The 12,531-nt window shown below is 42.4% G+C and overlaps 1 protein-coding gene across 1 annotated transcript in view; it reads left to right on the top strand.

Annotated features, from left to right (window-relative positions):
• The window catches only part of LOC149303687 (protein kinase C gamma type-like), a 57,364-nt gene extending 50,956 nt beyond the window's left edge, over nt 1-6,408 (top strand). Inside the window, exons 13-18 of the mRNA XM_089481240.1 lie at nt 244-306; nt 579-717; nt 2,202-2,282; nt 3,522-3,629; nt 4,520-4,660; nt 5,280-6,408. Coding sequence (XP_089337366.1) covers nt 244-306; nt 579-717; nt 2,202-2,282; nt 3,522-3,629; nt 4,520-4,660; nt 5,280-5,531 — 784 coding nt within the window. The 3' untranslated portion in view covers nt 5,532-6,408. The remainder of the gene's footprint in view (nt 1-243; nt 307-578; nt 718-2,201; nt 2,283-3,521; nt 3,630-4,519; nt 4,661-5,279) is intronic.
• The last annotated feature ends 6,123 nt before the right edge of the window (nt 6,409-12,531 follow it).

Here is a 12,531-nt window from a genome sequence, read left to right as displayed (position 1 = left end):
TTTGATCTGAATATTGGTATTCAACAGGGGGCAAAGTCAAGTGTAAAGAAGCTGCCTGCTTCTGGAATGGTTTGGCTGGCTAGAGACAGCGGCTGCCTAGGTCTTTCAAATGTAATACAAGCAGTGGGTGTTAGAACCACTGCAAGTTCTTCTCTGACGATGATATTAATGAGATGTTAGCCATTCTTTCACCCACTTCATCCTACCCATTATGCATTTTCTTTTTAATCTTTTCCATTACAGGTTTTATGCTGCAGAAATTGCAATTGGCCTCTTCTTTTTGCATAATAAGGGAATTATTTACAGGTGAGTCTATGACTGCTGTCTCATATACCTGCCTTTCCAGATCTGAAGTTTGGGGCTGTTTCACACTACACATTCTATGATTCTATTGTAACTACCATGGTTCTGTTCTATGGAATCATAGGATTTCCAATTTAGGGAGGAGGTATTTAGAAGCCAGAGAGCTCCAGTGTCTCACCAAACTTCAAACCATAGGATCCTGAGCACTGTCAGCCTAAATGTGATCTGAGGCCTTCCACTGTATTCCAGTTGCTCACTTTGTCTTTCCTACCTAGGGATTTGAAACTGGATAATGTAATGTTAGATGCCGATGGTCACATTAAGATCACAGATTTTGGGATGTGCAAAGAAAACATTTTCCCTGGCGTTACCACCCGAACATTTTGCGGAACACCTGACTACATTGCTCCAGAGGTACAAGATCCCCTTCTAAATTTTCTACTCCTGGTTCGACAGTGAACCACTTGGTCATTCCAAAGAAAACTCAGGCTCCTTCTGTTTTAATTTAAATTCTCTTCCAGGACCCATCTGATCTTAAATCAGCAACTGCTCTGTAAACTTACCAGGGTCCTGGTTTCAAATTCCTCATCCTATGCATTTGAATAAGAGGTGCACTCATATTTGTTTATTCCTGTTTGTTTGATCTGAATTCTAATTTTATACAATGAAATGTGTGTGTGGGTGAACTGAGGATCTGAACCTTCCCTCTTCCTCTGTCTTATTTTATTGTGTTTCATTTTTTCCCTAACTCAGGTTACATTCAATATTGAAAGTGCCCAATATCATATTTAGTTTTGTCCTTAGTTCTTTTTAAGGAGCAGAGTAGTGAATGAATGGATGTACTGTTCCATTTGATCCTTATCTTTTTCCAGTGGACCCAGGACTCCTATTTACTAACTCTCTAGATTATTGCATGGGTGCCTAAATAGGGCTGCCCTTGAAAAGTTCATTGCAGTGTTTCAGAATGCAACTACTGGACTGTTGGCAGTGGCAAGCCAAGGAGAGCCTGTCACATCAGTTTGGAAGCAACTTTGTTATAGGCTTCTGGTCCCAATTTAAGGTGTCACTGGTGAATTTTAAACAGCTTGAGCCCTGGTACAATGTGAATCACCTCCTTCCATAAGAACCTTGCTTCTTGCCAGACATACTTGAATCCTCGGTGATAACTCAGCTCCATTTTCTACTCCACTGAGAGTGCGGAGGGTGTCTACATGGTGCCAACATGTTTTTGGTGTCCTTTTTGGTGCCAGCAAAACAAACATGGTGGAACTTACTTCCCAGAGTTACACTTCTAACACCTTCTCCACTAGTTTTCTAACATTTGGTTGGAAACTAAATGATATTTCACTGGGTTCTTATAATTAGTTGAGCTGTACTAGTGCTTCTATTGACTTTTGGTTGGGAATTTATTGTGTTTTTTTTAAAATTATAATTTGTATACAGCACTAACAATAAGTAGTGTCACAGTAATATTGTATTATATTTCAAAGTTTTCAGTTACCTTATATACTCAACTATAAGTCATATATAAGTCGAGGTCAACTTTTGGGGCCAAAATTATGGGTATCGATATGATCTGTGGATAAGTCAAGGGTCAGACTTCAGGAGGCAGCCCTGCTGGGATACAGGCTACAGGGCAGTTGGTCGCCCTTCCCAGCCTCTCCCCAGCTGGGCTGTCCTTTGTGGAGGCAGCCTGGCTAGGAAGAGGCTTGGGTCAAGTACTGTATTGACCTGTGTATAAGTCAACCCAGGTTTTTGGGGTCATTCTTTTTGACATAAATTTCTTGACATACACAAGTATATATGTAAGCTGCATTGTTGGAGTTGTTCACATCAGAGAGTGTTAATTTAAAAATAATACTTGAAGTGACTTCATTTTCCATCCCTTCCTGATTTAGATCATTGCCTATCAGCCATATGGGAAGTCTGTGGACTGGTGGTCATTTGGTGTCCTTCTGTATGAAATGTTAGCTGGGCAGGTAGGTGTGATCAAGGAGGAGTATAGCTTTGAAGTAATTAATTTCTTGTAACTTGTTGTTACTGTATGCCATCTAATAGTTTCCAGCTTATGGCAACCCTAATGCGAATCCATCATGAGATTGTCTTGTCTTGGCTTTTGCCTTCCTTTGAGGCCTAGAGAGTGTGACTTGCCCAAGGTCACTCAATGGGTTTCCATGGCTGAGTGAGGATTCGAACCCTGGTTTCCAGAATCGTAGTTCTATGCTCAAACAACTCTCCTACACTGACTAGTCACTTGTAATTAGTTCCTTTCCCCACTAATGGAGGCCCTACATTACATGACATTACTGTGGTAACTTACCGAGACATGGTTTCACTCCTTTTACTATGTAACTGCAACTTTTAGTTACTTTTATCATTATGGGGGTATGTTCTCACTAAATTGTGAAGAAGGAATATTACATGGTTCAATTACTGCTTTGTGCTACTGCCTTGCAACCTTTCATTGATGCTGAGGCAGTGGAAGGGGAAAACATTTGATATCATAGACCAGAGGCTTCTAGGCTAACAATTTTACATGCTTTTGAGAAAGTAAATTAATAAATACTTTTTAAAATTTACAATCAACAACTTTGAGTCTTGGGGTTATAACTGCAATTAAATACTTTTGAAAAGTAACCTTCCATGGTCTAGACAGGAAATCACTCAGTTTAAGGACTAGTCAATTATTCAATTCAAGTCACTCAGTTCAAGGATTATCTTTGTGGTATCTGAGGAAAGTGACATCTGATTCTAACAATGAAATCACAAGGCGAGCAAGAAACCCACAGACCCTGGATCCTTATGAAGATGATCCAGTCCTTTGGGAGGTTTATGTGTGGATATTCCACACATTTCCCAAAGACAATAGATTTTCCCAAGACAATAGTCCCAGTGGATACAAAATCTTGTTTTCTCATGGGCACATTTGTGTTTGTGCACATGGCCCACAGGATTGTAATTAAAGATTGGTTTCTTTGGTAAATGGATTTTGGGAGTAGGTTTCTATAGTGCCAACCATACTGGATCCCAAAGACTATGGAGCTAATAAGAGGGAGAAGACATTAATGTTTTGGAAGATGAATCCTAGTGAAGCTAGGAAGTCCTGCATTTGAAGTGCATAGAAAGGTGGGGTGTCCAACCTGGTGTTTTCCTGTTGTTTCTCTTTCTGAAAAAAGGGAACCCTTCTCACCTATCCCTTTGGTTCTCTCTGACCATAGCCACCATTTGATGGAGAGGATGAAGATGAACTCTTCCAGTCAATTATGGAGCATACAGTGTCCTATCCCAAATCTCTTTCACGAGAAGCTGTTTCTATCTGCAAAGGGGTGAGTTTTGGATCAGAACTCTCACAATCCAGAGGAAAACCAGCTTTTCATATTTCCTGATGTTGTCGTGCTATGAAAGGTAGTAGTATATCAGGGGTGAGTGAAATGCAGCCCATGGGCCACATGTGGTCCTAGGGCCAATTTTGTGGGTCCTAGCCTTCTTGCTTAATTTATATATTTTTAAATACAATAAAAATTGCTCCCAAATGCCTTTGGGAAACATTTCTGCCATATTTTTGTCCCCCACAACTATTTTAAGGCCAGGAAAAAACCAGAAAGTGACTTTCACTCACTTTGTGTTGTTAAAAAAGACCTGTCCTAGACCTAGAATGGTACAAGTGGGTCCAAAAAACTAGCAAAATTGCCTACCAAGGTTCCAGAGGAGTTTGGAGCTGTTGAGAGCATTTTAAATTTTTTTGTGGTGGTATCTGGTGGCCATCCCCCCGCAGCCTGACCTCTGGTGCTAACCCCATTGTAACTAAACAAGATGAGAAATCTTGGTTTGCTGATGGGGACAGGGATGGGCTGTGTATGCACATATCCCTTCCTTCACAAGTTGCAAAATGCTTGCTCAGGAGATTTAATGGATTTTTTTTCAGCTGGGCTCTGACGCAGAATCAAATCCAGTTTTGTGCAAATATGGCTGGAGTACACATTTGCAGAGAGGAATCAGCTGGTCTCAGAGGGATTTAAACATTTTCCCCTTTCCTCTGTCTTCTCCAGTATGTTTGCTCAGCCTACACATTACAATCTGCTTGGAAAATACATACTTGGGACCATTTGCTTCCTAATGTTTAGTTCCACCCTGAATTATTCTTGGATTGGAATCTGCATGTTCTTAGAAGAGGAAGACACTACTAACAAACTTCTTTTTCTGTCTGTTTTCCCAGTTCTTGACCAAACATCCACTGAAGCGTCTGGGCTCAGGGATAGATGGGGAGCGGGATATTCGGGAACATGCTTTTTTCCGCTGGATGGACTGGGAGCGACTAGAGCAGCTGGAAATTCCTCCACCTTTCATCCCCAGGCCAGTGAGTAGCTTTCCTCACAGGACCCATTCAGCTATGCCAGCTTGCTCCTTGGGATGTGAAAATTTATCCAACTCAATTCCACTGCATTTCTCAAAATCCCAGCTTTAACTGTTTTGGCTCAATGCACACATTAAGGGAATTCTGGAAACTGTAGTTTTGAGAAACATTTAGCCTTCTCTGTCAGAGATCTCTGGTACCACAAAAAAACCCTACAATTTCCAGGATCCTCTAGCACTGAGCCAGGACAGTTAAAATAGTCCCAAACTGGAATATTTCTGCAGTGTGTTTTGGACCCTCTTCTACTTCCATGTATCTGAAGAAGCAGACCAAGTCTATGAAAGTTCATGTTACACACCACAGTTCATTTTAACTTCATTTCAATTTCATTTCATTAACAATGGAATTGTGCATATCTACTCAGATTGTAGCTCCACTGAATTCAAAGTACCTCAGTTCCATGTAAATCTGTATAGGATTGTAGTTAAATGTAGCATAGCTACTGGGCAAGTAAGATGGGAAAAAATGAGGAAAAGTTGTATTATGGATTGAGAGATAACTCTTCTTTTCTTTCTCTTTTCATTTTCATTGCCCCTTTCCCACTCTCCCCCTTCCCTTGCAGTGTGGCCGGAGCGGAGAAAACTTTGACAAATTTTTCACACGGGCACCACCAGCGCTGACACCCCCAGACCAGTTGGTCCTGGCAAGCATTGACCAGAGTGAATTCCAAGGGTTCACCTACATCAACCCTGATTTTGTGCACCCCTCTACATTGCGGCGGGGAAGCCTGTCTCCAACAGGGTTGCCTCTCTCCCCAACGGGTCTGCCCCTCTCCCCAACTGGAATCCTACCTTCCCCTACCTCCCTAGTGTGAGAATGAGTCCTCTTCATACCCCGGGATACTAAACTTCCCTAAGTCAAGCCTTGCCTGTAGAAATTTGCTCCTGAGAGCATGACTCCAGCTTGAAACCCAGCCCTAACCCTGACCTTATACAACCTCTCTCACATTCACATTTTGTTAAATGCCTCTTCTAGTGTGTTGCTTCCCTCCTCCTTTACCTCCCTTCGATGGAACCAAACTGGTGAGGTTAACAATGAAAGCACACACACACACACACACACACGCATTGACTCTATATATGTCTATAGAGAAACAGAGGCCAGAATTCACTTGGGGACTTCTTATGTCTTTTGTTAGTGGACTTACGTCTGCGGAAAATTGAATTGAACAGTTTTGCAAAGTCCGTATTCAGCAGGGGGTTGCTGATATGTTACTATGTAGTGGAGCCAGTAAAATGACTGATGCACATCAGGACCAGTGTGCATTGGGACCAATGAACAAGTAGCCCCAAGGCACAACCAGCCCCAGTGCACAGTGGGACTAATGCACATTGGGACATTGGCTAGAGAATGCCAATGTGTTTTGTTAAAGCCCAGTGCACATCAGGAAATTCTTGCTGGCGTCCTGTTACGTATCTTTACAGTTCACTAACAGGGTTCCTTAGCATCTCTGCTATGTAGTTAATAATGTAAAAGGTATACAATAGAGAATTCTGTCTGTAGATTTTTAATACTCTGGTTAAATAGGAGTCCTTCCCAATGGTGTCACTAGGGTTGGAGTCACCCCAATGTGGTAACTCATGCTGTAACCTCCCAGGCTCAGAGCTGCTAGGACAGTGGTCCTTTGGGAGTAAATTGGGCTGCTATGGGCAAGAAAGGCCCTGGTCTATTTTTTGCCAATGGCTGGTGGACCAGGGCACATGAAGGGATTCTCTATGTCCCAGTTTCTTCCAGTCTACCTGCCTTGGTTGCAAGTCTGGAAGGGGTCTAGGCACCATTTGGTGATGGGAAAGGCCTCCAGAATTTGCTGTAGAGTGCCGACAGCACCCTGGCTGGCCTCGTTGATGCCTCCAGGCAGGTGGACTGGGTCTTTCCCAGAACCTTCAGTCTCCAGGAATCCCAGTCTACCTGTGGAGAGGCACAGCGGTACACTCCACACCAGAAGGTAGATGCCCCCCTTTGAGGTGTCACTCGGTGTTCTCCATGCCCCCTGCAGTCCCCTAGAAATGCCCCTAGTGCTTCCTCAGTCACAGTGACCCTTTTTGAATGTTCCCAAGTTTCACTGATCTTGTGTTGTCTCAAACGGTGCCTGTCATTACAGTACAAATTGTTCTGCAGTAAAGCCAGTGCTTGAGGTACAAAGGTGCTGCACAACCCAGCCTGTGAAGGTCTCCTGAGTGACTGTTTTTAAAAGGCCCCAAAGAGATTATACCTTTGCTCAAATATGGATTTAGAGGAGTGGAGCCTTGCAATTTTTAAGAAGAGCTTCCAGTTCCCCCTGACCCATCTGCAACTGGAGTACTTGATAACTTCCGTAGGATGAGAAACTACCCACTTCGACCTGAATGTGGATTATTTTCTGGCTAATTTTATGCTGTGATTATTGGGTGGGAGGAGTAAAGAGTAAGGGGCAATAGACCAGGCTGTATTTGCTTTGTGAGAAGTGATGGGTAATATGGCTGAAATTTAACTAGGGGCCACCCAGGACCTGGCCTTTGCCCTGTTCCATGGTTTTCCCCAGGGCTGCCTTTGGAAAATGAAATGAGTAGTGACATACTCAAATGAAGTTGTGTCATGAAAACTGACATCCAAATCTGAAGCAGCTGCTTAACTCATCCTTTTAAAGGCCATGCCATTTGGGCTCCGGTGATTTCTTTTTTGACGAGTGTTGTATCCTGATACTGTAATGTAAAAGGCAGAGAATTTAATTAAATTAAGAAACAATAATAAGACGATCAATGACCCCCACTCACCTGTGAATTATTGCTCCAATATATACCAAAGGTGGGCAAGACAGGAGGTCTGGGGGGAGAGTTTTTGGCCAACAGCACCCATCATAGGTCATACTGCCCCTCCCCAAAAGAAAGCTGGAATTGCTGCAAAGCCCTCTCTAGTTTTGTAAAACAAATTTTAAAAAAACCCTTTAAGGGGTAGCAAACAAAGTGCAGGGGAGCTGCACCTTGTTTTAAAGCAAAGTCATAATTCCGGAAATCACCGGAGCCCAAAGGCATGGTCATAATTCCTAGAAATTTGCCCACGGTCATGATCTACAGTGAAGCAGTGCAGGAATCTATTTTGTTGTTGTTTGTCTAGGTTGTATATAACAACCTTTCCCAATGAGGTCCCCTCCAGATATGTTGGACTACAAACCCCATCATTCCCAACCAGCATGGTCACTGAAGGGCACCTGTTTGAAGTAGTGTATACATAGGATGAACTTTTCTTCACATGCTTCATCAAAATATTATGGGATATGCTACTGTATATTCAGTCATAAGGAGTCTGTGTTCCCTTGGAGTAAATTTTTAATTGGGAAAGTATCAGGAATCAACACTTCTTTACTTCCTCAATGAAACTCTTATTTCAATGATTTCCCCTTATCTCTTCAGTGGTCTTTCTTTGTCCCATCCCTAGATCTAAATCCTTAATGTCTCACACATGGAGCTTTCCCAAGTCCTGTCTGCTACAGTGTTAGAACGTAATCTTAAACTAGTTATAACTAACTGAACGTCATCCCTTAATTCCTCATACCTCATCCATAGTTAGGATGCCCAATTCTACAATTTCTTATGAAATCCTAACCAGCCCTTTCCCCTGCCCATCCTCATGACACCTCGCTCTCTGTGGCACGGTCCTCACCCTTTTGAGTCCTGCTGTCTCAATCCCTCTCACTGACACCTTTGCCTCACTTTCTCCAACATAGCTGCCCTTGTCACCCACTCAGCTGTTAAAAATCAAACTTTGGAAGGAAGTGCTGACAAGCAATGGAGGTGGTGCTAGACTCTGAGGAGAAAATATTTCCCTTCTTCCATTAACACAGCATGTCGAAATGCAAACTTTTTCTTCTCTTTGGTGCATGGACTATTATATGAATACTATACATATATTTATTTATTGCTACATATCTTCCGGCTTTCTGCCCTGCTAAGATGTGCATCTAACCGTCTGCATCTCTTCTCCCAAGCTACGCCTGTCAGTCTCTTTCCAGTGTGAAAAAGGAGGTGTGGGCAGCTCAAGATGGCACCTTTATCCCCTTCTTGAATTCTCTAGAGCTGCCTCTCCCTGATTGTAGCCAATAAACTCTGTCATGATTTTTCACTTTTACCTTTTGATGTGGGAAAGGCTTATCTGTTTTGTGTGGTGAAGGCAGGAAAAGAGTGGTCCTTATTTATACTTCATCAAAACCCATCAGAACAAGTAGCAGCTGTTGGCATGGGATGGCACATTCAAAAGGCAATGTTTAACATGCTATGTAGTTGCTAAAACCTTGAGTTTGGTATAACTCAGTGCTAAGCTGCCATGAATCCTGGATTTGGAGTGTAAATAAAGTTAACCATAAAATAATAATGTTGATGAAACCTCCCAGGGCAATTTTAGCTGTACCAAAAATGGTAGGGGAAAAAAAGGGAATTTGCTTGTCAATAGGGGAAGGGTCATGGGGAGAGGGTGACTCATTCTGTTGGAAAATTAAGGTGCCATTTCATGCACAAGATTCAGATCCTGGTGTGCCTGGTTTGGTAGTCCCTCTTAGTCTATTCCTTCTCACTTTGAGGTTGCATCGAACCTCTAATTCTGCTCAAGCAACCATGCCAGCCAGTTATCCTCCTCGTGAGTCCTGCTGTGGCAGGCTGTAAATGCAGAGGAATTTTAGAAAACGCACAGCAGGCTGTAATGTACAGATAGCATGACCAGCGGAGTCTTATGTATTTGGTGTGCCAGATCAAGGACTCCAAACCTGGAGACATGGATGGGTGGCAGTTAGATAGTGATGCCAGGGTTCAGAGTCTCATAAGCAACAAATATAGCAAACAAAGTGAGTGGGCTAACAGAAAAGAAGGGCCTCAGACCACAAGTACATTTATGCCTAACATAAAGAAGCAAAGGAGAAGAGAACACAGTCTAAACTGGACAGAGTTTGGAAAAGTTAATGGTTGCTTGGAGCACACCTCCCAGAATCCCCCAGCCAGCATGTTCCGTGGTCTTGTTGGCAGGAGAATTCAGGGTGTCGTAACTCCCTTGCCCAAAAATAATGTTTTCATGCTTGGTTTCCAGGATTCATGAATGGTGAGCAATGTTATTAATAAGACTGGAAGAATGCTAGGATATTTTCCCATCCCAAGGCATTTCCACAGCAATTTCTCACCTGTGATTTTCTCAGTCCTTCCAGCACGTTAGTCTTCCATCAGTTTCCTGCCTCAGTCTTTTCTCTTTGCTTACCTCCAGCTTGGGAATAACCAGATCTCTCCCACTTTTCCCCTCTGGTTTGTGGGTCCCTGTAGCGAGTACCATAGACTATTGGATTCACCTATGCATTTCAATATAAAAGATATTTATCCAACCAAACGTGTCTCTCTCTTGTCTTTCTTTTATTGCCTCACTTTTCTTAAATATTCTTATTAAAGAGTAAGTTTTACTAAAATCAAAAGGTTAGAATTCACTTGGGCAGTCAAATGCGTAACCTAGAGCTACTTGTTTGTTATCGTTTTGTATTCATTATCCGTATTTGCATTCACAATTCTCACAATCCCTGGTTTGATAGGTGGGGATTGAGTAGAGTTGGGCCAGGAGTTACTGCATAGCTACATAACTGGTTACACGTCTGTAAGTGCCCAAGTGTCATCGAAACATAGCACTATGGTTATTTAACAGTAGATTCAATGATCCCTCCCTTCCTCCCACCCTCTTTCCTTCCATCTCCCTGTGTATTATACACTTCACAGATTAAAATTAGGACGTGTGGCCACACAACATCAGCATGTGGTCAAGATCGCAAAAATTATTAATAAGGAGCATTAGATAAGCTAGGAGAGGTTGCAGCAGTTTGTTTTTGCCTGAGTTTACAGGGAAGGATGAGATTCCACCCTGCTGAGCTGAATGCAAACTACTTTTGCACTTTTAATTCTGTTTGCGCCAACTGAAGTAAGCCAAAGATGAAAGGGAGCAGGAGTGCAAGGAGAACAGAGAAACAGAGATATTTTAATAACAACTTAAAAAGGGAGTAGTTAATACAGACTGTTCCTGCCAAACCAGGGCAGCTAGAAGATATTGTATATACGTATGTGTCTCTTTAGATGGTGATTGTATTCCCTTGTTTTCTTTAAAATTTGGTAAACTAGCTGGATATTCCATATTTGGGGTCCCTTTGTATTTTGTAGAGTGAGCTTCTGGATTTCTGCCCCAAAGTAGGCCCAAGGCAAAGTAAGCTCATCCTTATATCTGCCATACCTGTCAATTCAGAAGTAAATCCCATGTAGATAGAACTGCAGCCTTAGACTGTGAATTCTTGTGGTAAGGTATGTGTGTATGTGTCTGTGAAAGAGAAGCAGAGGGATCTTCCAGACTAAAGAAGTAGGACTTCTTGGATTTTGACAGATTTTGCCCATTATTATTGTCTCCTTGTCCATGCATTCTTTTCTGAGGGATGGGTGTTTGTAGCAGTTTCACTTTTTAAAGTATGCGGTGTGAGGTTTGAAAGATAAATGATTCTAAAAACTTTTTTTACAATCCTTGAGCAGAAGTGAAATTGCACTGAAGCTTTAGAGAGACAGATAGAAGAAAATGGAACATATTTGTTCTGAGATGTCTTGGAATTAAAAAGGGTCGAGCTGTTGCAGCTGGTATCAGAAACTGCCAGAAAAGATGATCATGCTACACTCTTTTATGCTGCAATCCTGCAAGCCGAAATCAAAGGGCAAAATACTGGTTTTGGAGCAGGCAACACCACACTTCTTCCATTTGCGCTACTGGAGCTGCCACCACCATCGTACTCCCTTTGCATCCTGTCCCATAACCTGTCCTTTATAACTTACCCAGCATGCCTTTAGGTTTTTATTTTATTTTTTCAATTTTTTGCACAATTACGTAGCTCTTCAGCCTTGTTGTAAGCTTTTTAAAAAAATTTTCAAAATTTTGAGGCTTTGGGGCTCTGAAATTGCACAAAAAAAGGGGAAACTTTTTAAAAATGAGGAGGATGGGGGGACAATGACACCACATGACTGCCAATTGCACAAATGTCCTGGGAATGGCTTTTCGCACCCTTGGCATTGTGTGATTGGCAATTCATACATGAGTTTCCCTCGTGAATGAAAAGGGATGGGGCAGCTAGATGAGGGAAGTGGCATTGTGTGATCACCATCACCAATGGGAATCACGGTTTAAAAGCTGTGTGTGATAATCTCCTAAGACAACAGAAATGTCATTTAGAGATTGTGTGTGTGTGTATGAACAAGAGAACTACAGCAACAAACGCCACAGTCTCCCAAGGAGAAGCCCAGACATGAAATGGGAAGATACCCCAAGGACAGCCCCTGGCAGTGCAGGAACCTACTGCTAAAGCACCCTGAAAGGTGTCCAGCTAAGCTTTGTTTAAAAACCTCTAATGTAGGAGAGTCCATCTTCTGATATTCCACAGTTGAATAGCTCTTATTGTTATGAGTTCTTAGAACTGTAGAATCATATAGTTGGAAGAGACCACAAGGGTCATCCAGTCTAGCCCCTTGCCATGCAGGAATACACAAAGCAGATTGATGCTCCTAACAGATGGCCATCCAACCTCTGTTTAAAGACCTCCAAAGAAGGAGACTCCACCACACCTCGCAGGAGTGTGTTCTACTGTCAAACAGCTCTTACCATCGGGAAGGTCTTCTTAATGTTTAGTTTAAATCTTCTTTCTGGTAATTTTGAGTGTCCTATCCTCTGGATGATAGGATGCAGTGGCTTAGTGGTTAAGATGCCAATACTGACGATTAGAAGGTTGGCAGATTGAGGCCCGGGTGTTGCATGATGGGGTGAGCTCCTGTCACTAGTCCCAGCTC

The sequence above is a fragment of the Sceloporus occidentalis genome, unplaced genomic scaffold (assembly GCF_023333645.1).
Source record: "Sceloporus occidentalis isolate IW3139 unplaced genomic scaffold, rSceOcc1.0.p SCAF_14, whole genome shotgun sequence".
Classification (NCBI taxonomy): domain Eukaryota; kingdom Metazoa; phylum Chordata; class Lepidosauria; order Squamata; family Phrynosomatidae; genus Sceloporus; species Sceloporus occidentalis.
The sequence above is the reverse complement of the archived record's forward strand: the minus strand, read 5'-3'. Positions and strand labels throughout refer to the sequence as shown.